Source organism: Sinohyriopsis cumingii, chromosome 13 (assembly GCF_028554795.1).
Source record: "Sinohyriopsis cumingii isolate HCF-2022 chromosome 13, ASM2855479v2, whole genome shotgun sequence".
NCBI classification, from domain to species: Eukaryota; Metazoa; Mollusca; class Bivalvia; order Unionida; family Unionidae; genus Sinohyriopsis; species Sinohyriopsis cumingii.
Genome location: NC_142973.1, coordinates 73,366,494 through 73,379,243, shown reverse-complemented (window position 1 = coordinate 73,379,243; position 12,750 = coordinate 73,366,494). Strand labels below are relative to the sequence as shown.

General features: G+C 34.4%; 1 protein-coding gene across 4 annotated transcripts in view; it reads right to left on the bottom strand.

Annotated features, from left to right (window-relative positions):
• Positions 1 to 1,780: 1,780 nt before the first annotated feature.
• The window catches only part of LOC149785829 (ras-related protein Rab-22A-like), a 60,843-nt gene continuing 49,873 nt past the window's right edge, over positions 1,781 to 12,750 (bottom strand). For 3 of the 4 annotated variants that reach the window (XM_089979781.1, XM_089979780.1, XM_089979782.1), the window contains exons 6-7: positions 9,836 to 9,928; positions 1,781 to 7,513 (exon numbers count right to left, since the gene is read on the bottom strand). In XM_089979781.1, coding sequence (XP_089835907.1) covers positions 7,392 to 7,513; positions 9,836 to 9,928 — 215 coding nt within the window. In that variant the 3' untranslated portion in view covers positions 1,781 to 7,391. The remainder of the gene's footprint in view (positions 7,514 to 9,835; positions 9,929 to 12,750) is intronic. The other variant, XR_016425462.1, reaches the window with a different exon arrangement.

The window sequence follows — 12,750 nt, the reverse complement described above, 5'->3', positions numbered from 1 at the left end:
TTTCATCAATTTGAACTTAGCCTCACAGATTTATTTACATTCATAATAAAATTAGGTAGTGGACCAGTGTACGGTTTTATAGAAAATGGTGCCAGATTATAAGCAATACTCTTTATGGTGATTTGAGGATGTTATATGATGGAAAATGTTAGCGCAGATGGATCTTGCAAACTTCAAAACATGTCAGATCTTAAAAAAGGACAAATCATCACCGTTTTACAAACTTTAAAAGAAGAATATGAGTAATATAATACAGTACTCGGGATAGAGCACATGAATGCTCAATACAAACTTTTAAATTAAATTCATGATCATCCAGTTCTGTAATTAAGACATCTCGCCCAATAGTTTTGTTTTGGAGGGTGCAATGTATTACTGTCTAAATAACGGCCTTGTGTAGCGTGTTCCCCAGTCAACTGATCAAATTCTGTTTAGCTGTTTTTGAGAAGAAATCCTGTTTTTAATGCTTTTAGTAATGGTGGTCATATCTGATAGTGTATCAAAATCATGAGCATACATTCTAAAAGCTTTTCATGTCACGATGCTGTGTCAGATTTAGTCAAAACTGGCCATGGTTTTATGTAAAAGTTTCAAACAGCCATTGCTGAATGATGATGCACTAGGGCTTGCATGACAAGGACACATGGCCATATAGCCAAGTGAGCTAAAAAGTAAAGAAATCATAGAAATACAGCAGGATCACTTAAATTGCTAATGCAGCAAAATAACTCCTACCTTCTTTGATGTATTTTTATCCTCTCACAAAGCATCTTTCTTGACAATAAATTTGAATACTTCTACCATTATATCTCCTTGTGAGAGGTCGCTCTTTTATATATCTAGGTTTTTTCTTTTTCATGCTATTGACGGAAGTAATAAAAGCAACTTTTTTACGGATGAGATTTTATTTCTTCTTGTAGCAAAATGCATAAGCAAATTCAATCAAGTACGGTCTATGCGGGCAAAGCTTAATTTCAAACATACCATATTGTGCATGCTAAATAAAACACCATTCAATGTAAAACAATACTCTGTAATATTATTTCAAAATGTACTGAAACTATATAGAGCACAAGTAAATGAGATCTACCCTGCACTCTTAGCATCATATATATGGAACCACTCTGATTTCATCAGCATAGCAAAAGTCTAGAAGAAAAAAGAAATCAATGCAGTGCTATGTTTTGCCTGCTCTGCTGTCACCGGTGTAATCCAAAGGTCTTGCAAAGTTATTAGACCAAGAAAATTTGAAGCTTACTTTTGTATGTAATATTCTCCAAGATGAAAATAACAATCAAGTTTCATGTTTATACATAAAACAATGTATGAGAAACTCAGCTAAGTGCCAAAATGCAACATGCTCAACAGAGCATGAAATATAGATCAACATAAATTACTTTTGCACGTGATAAATAGCACCCTATAAGATGAATATAGCCATCAAGTTTCATAACCAAACATAAAAAGTGTCAAGAGAAACTGAGCTAATGCAAAACCATAACACAATCACTGGTGAGAAAAGTAAGCCACTGTAACCTACTTTTGCTTGTGATGAGTAGTACCCTCAAGTGTTCTGAGTAACACCTTCAAGACAAACACAGCCAACATGTTCAGGACTATACAGCCACATCAGAAAAAACTGTGCTATAACAATGCTGTCTTTGCCAACGACAAGGACAGTGATGACAACACTGGAAAACTCAACCCTATATCTCACCTGTTTTTCACAGGTTACAGTTGTTGATTAAATTGGTTCAAATGACAAGAAAAAGACAAAACGCAAATTAAACATATTATATACAAATAAATATTAAGCCCAGTCAGAGAAAAAAGCTACATTAGTTTCCAAAACCTACTTTAAACAAAATGTTAACAAAATGCAAAATAAATCATTTATGAGAATGTAAATCTGGGAAGTACAGATCATCCAACTGTAAACACTAGAATCAGCCTCCCATGTAGCTTTTTGTTTTATATACCAAGTAGTTCTTTTCATCCACTGCTAATTAAAGTCATGAAAATATATGTCTTGAACTTCAATTAGACTAGTTACTGACCAGGGAAGCAAAAACACATTGATTAAAAATGCATTCAAACATACATATTATGTAAGGAGTCTAACTAGATCCTCTTCCCAAACATGGTGATCACTCATATAAGGCTAAATTGGGAAGTAATACAGCTGAGATTAATTTGTTATTCGAACTTGCCAGTACAGATAACAATATAGCAGGGTATATCATAGAATAGATTCGCAATAAAATGCTAATTATATCCAAGTCAAAACAGTACCAGAACTTAAAAGATAGTGTGTGTGTGTGTGTATATATATATATATATATATATATATATATATATATATATATATATATATATATATACACACACACATACACACACGCATCAATTTAACAGAGTTCCCCGACTTTTAATGTTTACAATAAAAAATGACAAGGTTTATATATTTTTATTTTTGTAAGACTATAATGAAACACTAAGACTAGTTGATCAATGGTCTGTTGTCTTCACTTTCGCATGTACTGAGATATAATTTTTGGTTGGATAAGAAAACATTAAAGGGCTACCAAATTCGTTTTAAAAAAATGTGGTGTTTTGTTATGGTGACAGACTTAATGAGGACAACTAATTAACAACAACATTTGATGACATGTTCTGTGAAGACCTTTGTCCTGTTGTTAATAAACACCAGTAGATATGGTAATGACAATAAGAGAGCTTATGCATCAATCATTGTATTTTCTCACCAACAATTAATTAGTAATTTTTGTAAAAACAAAATGGCAATACAGTATTTTCAATCTTTTTTTGCAAACCTAAAATTCTTAGTAGAAATTTTATGTCTGATAATTTAAAGGAATTTTTTAATATAGTGGAACCCCACTATAAAGCGATAATTGGGGTTAAAAAAATTGGATTGCGTTAATATCAGGATCGCGTTAACGCAGGGTTTTACAGCATTTTACTTTTTTCAGAGAACAAATCATTGGCACATATATGTGCATTCATGTCTAATGTGTATGATGAATAGGGTATCAACAACGTTTACTATCGTGACGTCGTGGCATGCAGTTCATCTATAATGCATGTAATTCCATTGAAAAATTGCACACAGATTTACAATATTCAATAATTTTTACAAAAAATAGAAAATTAATAACGAGTTCATAAGAAAACCCCATACACATGTAAAACCCAAGAACTAAGTGCAGTAGGCCTGCAATGGTCTCGAGTCACTTTTATAAAAAATGTTAAAGTTGAATGCATGTACAATTTCATACCCTTTCAATTTCCAGCTAATAAAGCGGACATTATTTACTGATGAACTGATTGCATCTAATAACACTGCCAAGCCAAGCAAACATGTTGGCAGCTTTTGTTTTTTGATGTTTATCAAATTGTGAGAATCTTTCATCAACCATCGCATTGTCTGCTGCTTGGATGTGTATGCATTTAAAGAAGAAACACATGTTGGCTATTGTTTGAGCAACAATTGTATACAGAATTAATTGAAGACAATCACAAAGACGACTTTGACTTTACTCATGGACCAGTAATAAGTAACATTTCCGATAATGTTTATTTTGGCATAACACTTCAAGAACCTGGTGATATTGTTAAATTTCAGAAGCTATGCCACGATCATATTATATTAAAATTCTAATGTGAACTCTTCCCCAAATTGATAATAAACATTTTACACACTATTTCTTGTACGAGAAAATATACATACATGTATTTAAAATTTCAGGAACCATGCCACGATCATATTAAATTGGAATTCATATGCGATCTCCTCCCCATAATGATAATAATTTTTTTGTATACGCTATTTCATGTACTTTGAACAAAAACAATTTTTTCATGTGCGAATGAATATACAAAATTTCGGGAGCCATGCCATGACCCCATTATATCTGAATTCGCATTATAGCGGGGCGTGTTATAGCGGGTTTGCAAATACAAAATGATATGCACCAAAAATTTTGATACATTAAAATAATTATGATTTTATTAACTGGATTGTGTGAAAGGGTATGAAAAATACATGAAATACAGTATATTATACAGTGGTCACTCACTATAACACTGATCAAGGGAATTATATAAGTGAGGTCATTTTATACTGGAGTAATTATAGAGTGGACAGTCATAATAGGTCTGATCAAGGGAGCTATGTAAGTGAGGTCATTTTATACTGGAGTATATTATACAGTGGTCACTCACTATATGTCTGATCAAGGGAGTTATGTGAGGTCATTTTATACTGGAGTATATTATACAGTGGTCACTCACTATAGGTCTGATCAAGGGAGTTATGTAAGTGAGGTCATTTTATACAGGAGTATATTATACAGTTGTCATTCACTATAAAAATGATCAGGGGAGTCATAAAGGTGAGGTCAGTTTGTACTGGAGTATGTTATACAGTGGTCACTCACTATAACAATGATCAGGGGAGTCATAAACGTCCTGTGTCATTGATGAGAATGCCTTTTACTGGGGTATATTATACGGATAAACAGATAACAATCAATAAAGATGAAACCATGACCATCAATCTATTAAATAAGGAATGTGTTTTACTGAGGCTCATTACAGTGAGGGATGAATAGTTCTGACACCAAAATGTGACCTGGTGTAGACAGCTGACTTTATGACACATACCATTAACTGTATACTACTGATGCTAATTATCTGAATAATTCACTGAATAATCGTATTACAAACTGATGTGAATCAATGCATAGCAAAGTTCAAACACTATTCATGATAGTGGTTGGATATGAACAACCAATGTTGCTGTCACTTTTTACCATACTGCAATTCTGATTGACCTCTTGGATAAGCATGGATGCTGTCAATCAACTATCCCATGACAGACATTACATGTATCAACATGGATGCTGTCAATCAACTATCCCATGACAGACATTACATGTATCAACATGGATGCTGTCAATCAACTATCCCATGACAGACCTCACATGAATAAGCCTGGATTCTTTCAATCAGCTATCCCATGACAGACATTACATGTATCAACATGGATGCTGTCAATCAACTATCCCATGACAGACCTCACATGAATAAGCCTGGATTCTTTCAATCAGCTATCCCATGACAGACATTACATGTATCAACATGGATGCTGTCAATCAACTATCCCATGACAGACCTCACATGAATAAGCCTGGATTCTTTCAATCAGCTATCCCATGACAGACATTACATGTATCAACATGGATGCTGTCAATCAACTATCCCATGACAGACCTCACATGAATAAGCCTGGATTCTTTCAATCAGCTATCCCATGACAGACATTACATGTATCAACATGGATGCTGTCAATCAACTATACCATGACAGATATTACATGTATCAACATGGATGCTGTCAATCAACTATCCCATGACAGACATTACATGGATGCTGTCAATCAACTATCCCATGACAGACATTATATGGATAAGCATGGATGCTTTCAATCAACTATCCCATGACAGACATTACATGGATAAGCATAGATGCTTTTAATCAACTATCCCATGACAGACATTACATGGATAATCATGGATGCTTTCAATCAACTATCCCATGACAGATATTACATGTATCAACATGGATGCTGTCAATCAACTATCCCATGACAGACATTACATGTATCGACATGGATGCTGTCAATCAACTATACCATGACAGACATTACATGTATCAACACAGATGCTGTCAATCAACTATCCCATGACAGACATTACATGTATCAACATGGATGCTGTCAATCAACTATCCCATGACAGATATTATATGTATCAACATGGATGCTGTCAACTATCCCATGATAGATATGATATGTATCAACATGGATGCTGTCAATCAACTATCCCATGACAGACATTACATGTATCGACATGGATGCTGTCAATCAACTATACCATGACAGACATTACATGTATCAACACAGATGCTGTCAATCAACTATCCCATGACAGACATTACATGTATCAACATAGATGCTGTCAATCAACTATCCCATGACAGACATTACATGTATCAACTAGGATGCTGTCAATCAACTATCCCATGACAGACATTACATGAATAAGCATGGATGCTGTCAATCAACTATCCCATGACAGACATTACATGGATAAGTATCGATGCTGTCAATCAACTATCCCATGACAGACATTACAAGCATCAACATGGATGCTTTCAATCAACTATCCGACGACAGACATTACATCGATAAGCATGGATGCTTTCAATCAACTATCCCATGACAGACATACATGTGTCAACATGGATGCTGTCAATCAACTATCCCATGACAGATATTACATGTATCAACATGGATGCTGTCAATCAACTATCCCGTGACAGACATTACAAGCATCAACATGGATGCTTTCAATCAACTATCCCATGACAGACATTACATGGATGCTGTCAATCAACTATCCCATGACAGACATTATATGGATAAGCATGGATGCTTTCAATCAACTATCCCATGACAGACATTACATGGATAAGCATAGATGCTTTTAATCAACTATCCCATGACAGACATTACATGGATAATCATGGATGCTTTCAATCAACTATCCCATGACAGGCATTACATGGATAAGCATGGATGCTTTCAATCAACTATCTCATGACAGACATTACAAGGATAAGCATGGATGCTTTCAATCAACTATCCCATGACAGACATTACATGGATAAGCATGGATGCTTTCAATCAACTATCCCATGACAGACATTACATGGATAAGCATAGAGGCTGTCAATCAACTATCCCAAAATAGACATTACATGGATAAAGACAGATGCTGTCAATTAACATAAGACATTACATAAAAAGCATGAAAGCTGTCAATCACCTATCCCATGATAGACATTACACGGATAAGCATGGATGCTGTCAGTCAACTATCCCATGACAGACATTACATGGACAAAAACAGATACTGTCATCAACTATTGACATTACATGGATAAGCATGGAGGCTGTCAATCAACTATCCCACAACAAACATTACATGGATAAAGACAGATGATGTCATCAACTATCAATATTACATAGATAAGTATGGAGGCTGTTAATCAACTATCCCACAATAGACATAACATGGATAAAGACAGATGCAATCAATTAACTTAAGACATTACATGGATAAGCATGGAGGCTGTTAGTCGACTATCCCATGATAGACACTACAGGGATAAGCACGGAGTGTGTCAATAAACTATCCACGACAAACATTACACGAATAAAAATGAAAGCTAACTAGTAGATCAAGTGGTAAATTCAAATTAATAAATATGAAAATGAATCAGTCCTTTATCTTTCAACACAAAAGTCAGGATTTTTCTCCTCCACAACAGCTCCTCCTCTGTGATGCTTCTTGTTGATTTTTCCTTAAATGGACACGACTTCCTTGTCTTTTTGGTTCATACACATCTGCGTCTGGAAGCTTTTTGGCTGGAAATAATAGGATATTTGTTCTCAATCACAAGTTTCAAAAGCATACAATTTTTTGAGTATAATGATTTATTATATTTACAAGAGGCCAAAGTAGGCCTGACATCATTCACCCAGCTAAATAACTTTGCAGCTGCTCATTTCACTTAAAAGACTTCTGTAGTATTTTAAAAACACAACCAATGTAAACAATGTCCCAATCTTGATATGTGAGTTTAACTTATTCCACTGAAGTTTGATTAAAATAATTTCAAAAGATAAAGGCATACATAATATGCATAGACTCTTGCTCATAACCAAAGTTATCCAGGATCTTTAAAAATTAAGTCTAAAAATAATGCCTGATTTTGCGGTCTACAGAGTCAAATAACTTTCACAGTTATCAAAATAATTCACTATTTTATTTTAATTGGCCATTGGTTTCTTTACTCCTGGTAATTCAATTTGAAAGAGTTTAGAAGAAAAGCATATTGGGTTATTTTTTAAAATCAAAACCTAAAAGTACAATATATAAATTTCAAATTTGGGAGTAATGACACTGATTATATGAAATGCTATAAATAATGAACAGTATTAACATGTCAGTACAAGCAAATATCAAACTCCATTGCATCACACATATCAAACCTGCTTTTGTAATATTAATATTTTTAGAAGCAATTCTCTTCAATTATATTTTTTAATTTAGTCTTTTTTTTCTAATAAATTATGTTTCTTCAATAATATTTTCCCAAACATAGTATCTTATGAGAACTACTACTATCTCACCAAATTCAGCCCTCCCAGGCTAAAATGTTTCAGCTAAAAAGCCCCTAAAAGTTATCAGCCTACTTAGGTTCCAGTTAGAGTGAAATAGGCTGTAAAGGGTGGCCAGTATAACTTGTGGAGGAAGAAGCCAGGGAAAACCCTGGATAGATCCACCGACCCAAGGTAAGTTACCTGCAAGCTTTCTCACATACCCACATTTACTGAGCTTGAGACTCGAACCTCAGTGGACAGAGGTGATTGGCAGTGATTGGTAAAGATGAGCACATTAACCAATCGGTCACCCAGGGACCCAGGAGAATAGGTAAGATATGGAAGGAGATACATCCCCTTACCCCAGAAAAACCATCTCTGGTCCTGTTAGGAAAGTGTAACAGTTTCAAGATAACCTGACTTGAGAAGAGACTCCAAATGTTGTGGAGAGGCTCCCAGCTTATTCCCTCCCACAAACCCAGTGGAAGCAGTGAAACCATATCCTTCCTTATGAAGCTGTTGAACAAGTGAGCAAGGTAACCTGCTCCCCATGGCTATTGGTCCCACCAGATAAAGAGGAGCCCTTTTATGGTGGAAGATCTTTGTGATACAAGCTGGATTATAATTAAAAACTTATCACAACTGACTAATCCAACTTTGCATCAATTAAATTTTATTTCATGTTAAATACTTCACTTTGTAAGTGAACTATCAGATGGTCTTCTATATAAAAGCACTGATCATGAACACACACATGCATGCACGCACGCACATGCACGCACGCATGCATACATGCATGCATACATATATCAGTGTTTAATTTTTTTTATGTCCCTTGCTGGATACTTTTCCCTGAAAATGACCACAGGACATTAAAACATTTATTATGTAAATATTAAAAAATGGTGCTAATAAGTGTAAATCTGACCAAATTATTTTCCCAGTTGTAGATGTACCTGAACATGTAGAGTTCATAGTTCCAGATTTACTACTGCTTTGGTTTCAGTACTACACTATGTCACTTGTTTCCTTTCTAAAATTAATTGTTTAAAAAATATTTTCTTTCATAACACTTTGCTACAGAATTAACTGTTTAATTTGCAGTTAGGTAATTTTCAAGGTAATAAGTCAACCTGTTGAAATAATTAGTTTTCAAAGACCGTAAGTAGAGTGTAACAAAATACTGCTGTCGTGTGAAATTCTAAAGCATGGTTTTCTAAAAGAAAAAATAATTTTTAGTTGGTAGTTGGTAGATAAGTAGTTGGAGAAGAAACCAGTTAATCATGTTAATATAAATATAAATTTTAGGAATAAAGCAACAGCAAATCTGGAATTGAAAATGACAAAATTTACAATACTGTTAATAATCTGATGTATTCTTTCTTGTCACAACTTGTTGAAACTCCTTAGAATGTTTTTAATATTAAATTTCACAAATATATGGCTGCCACAAAAATGTCCAGCAAGAGATATTAAAATTGAAGAAACATGCACACACAGAGTGATGTGCGGAGTTGAAAAGTACTATTAGGTTGTCCATCTACCAGTATCAACCCAAAATAACTTGACTATCTAAATACAAACCTATGCTAGTGAATAATTCTGGAACATTGACAGCTGTCAGTGCACTGGTCTCCGTAAAGATTGCACCAATATTGTCTGAATATTCCTGAGCATCTGAAACACAAGAAGAAATTCACAGAGAGTAGTATCAGACTTGTGACCTGAAAGATTCAGATTTTGCTGGGACCTGCGTAAGTCTGCCATGGCTGTGTCTCTGGGTGAGGCACTCTACTCTGATAACATGTTTTGTTACACCATTAAACTCCATTTCATAAATAAATCTATCAATCACATTTCTTTTGCACATGAATACAGCAAGAAATATACTGACCAAGCAACAAGTAATTAATGACAATATTGTTCCAACATTTAAGCAAACACAGTCAAACCTGATATATCTGTCATTTTTATATGGTACAGAATTTCTCCTGTGATAAGATGAGGGGGATGTCATATATATTTGTTAAAAAGTGGGGGGCTTTACTTTTTATTGCCAAACATTTGCTTGTTTGTTTTTATGAGTTTAATGCCATTTTTCAGCACATGATAAGCTATACATTGCAGCCAGTATATTTGGTGAAGGAAGAACCTTAGAAAACACAGAAAGATCCAATGACCCATGGAAGCTACTGGCAAGCTTTCTCACATAACCCAATTAGCAAAGCTTAGACATTCCCATGCAGGTAGAGGTCAGTGATCTGTAAAGGTGAGCAGTGCCTTAGACTACTTGAACACTCGAAGCCCCCCCCCCCCAAGATTATGTAAAAATGGGAGTGGGCTGATCAATTGATAAATACAGTAACATACCTGTCAACTTGTACAGTTTACCGTTAAATTGTATGGTTTTTCATTTTCATCAGTGTACAGCTGTACAATTGTTTTGTTTGTGTTTTTTTCTTATAAAATTCACAGTATTTTTTTATTTTTATAAATATTTTTGTTAATCCCAGGAGTCTGGATTACTTTTTTTAAAAATCGAGCATGATCCAGATTCTTTATAAGCTCTGTGCAATCAAAGTGGGGATAACTCTAATATGCTTTGGAAAGCCATGGAAGCCAGGAATGCCAAAATCGGGTTAAGTGAAAGTATATTTCTTTAACGAAACAAATAAAAATATATTAATACTGAAGAAAGTGTTTAGATAGCTTCATTTTGTTCAAAGATTCTTATGATCCTTTTAACCAATTTCGGTATTCCAGGCTTCCATCGCATTCCATCCAACTGAAATGTAGGTCAACGGAACGTGAAAACATGTTCATTTGCTTGTGTGGAATTTGAATTTATTAGGAAAAAGACATCAGTGTCAGTAAAGTCTGACTAAAACATTAATTTTTTTAGAAAATCGTGGATATGGGATGGGAAGTTTGTGAGATATTCCTTAAAATTTGACATCATTCCGAAATTAATCAGTACCGTCATTGGGCAAAATAACCTTGCCACCCCAAAAATAATATCCGGTCGAGGTCTTGCATTGTAGGACTACGGGTTTATGGGGGAAAATATAATTATGTAATAATGAGACCATGACAAATCCAAAGAAGCTAATATTACACCTTAAAAATTCGTTTTTCAAAATACCTTGCACATTATCTTTTTTTATACTAGTAGCGACACATTTTTGAGTTGCACCACACCTGGATCATGAAGCGCTTAAAAATGAGTTTGAGGATTATTGCATGCTGCCTGATGCGTGTGTGCCTGTATTAACAGACAATCACCGAAAAAAGAGCATTTGTAGCTACTGGATGGATATTATCAGCCAGACAATTAGTACTGGTGGCATCCACTTCCCAAATCTGAAATTAGTTATTCAGTGACTATTTACCTTGCCACACAACAATGCAGACAGTGAAAGATCTTTTTCTATGATGAAAAAAATACATATTGTAGGAAGTCCCTGAATGCAGACACACTACCTTATTTTTACCATGTAAAATAAACATTTACACCTGCTGCTTAGACTTTAAAACCCCTGATTACATTCTGAAAAGTGCAAAGGGAGCATGTGTTCCATTTAATAATGTGTGTGTGTGTTACAACACAATGAAAATCAAAAGAATAAAATGAAATAAAGCTTCAGAGATGTAAATAAGTATGTAAATATGCAAAAAATTAGTTTGTTTATGGCATTTGTTGTTTTAAAACTGTTGATCTTATATAATGTATGAATACATTTTTTATGTAAGGTTTTTTGGCCTTTGTAAGGTTTTTACTGGTATGATGTACAGGTTTTCGTCTCAAGAGGTTGACACCTATGCAGTAACTACTCATATAGACCATATATATTCACCAAACCAACTGCAAATATTGAATCTATGTTGGGGTTTGGACAGAGACAAGGAAATCCCAGTCATGGCAAGCCTTGTGAAGAGACATATAATGTAACCACCGCAACTGGGATTTCCTTGTCTCGGTCCAAACCCCAACATAGATTATTTTTGTCAGCCTATATTTATTTTTAAAGTAAAAAGAACTCTTCACTAGTGTAATATAGTTCACATCCAAATTTTACATGCAGCTCATTAACACAAATATGTTAATGAGGGCTGTGATGTGACTGTTGCATCAAAAGTACACAGTTTATACACATCAGCAAAGAAAAATAACAACATAAAACGTTGCATAGTAATGAGGTATTATCACCTTTAATAAATGGATGTTATATGAAATTATAAACAATAACCAATATTGTGCTGACACATAATGAAACCACCCAAGAACCAAATTAGCCACATGCCTAGCCAATGATGTACATTCAATCACAGGGCATAAAAGACACAATGAAAGTAACGTTCTTTCCTATCGTATCAAAGAAGAGGTAACAAGTTGATAATAAACAGGTTAATGTCATTTATGAATTAATTTTAAACAATTACTATTTGTTAAATTCTGCTTGGAAATCTATTATCGCTGTCCACTCCTAGAAGCAAGATAT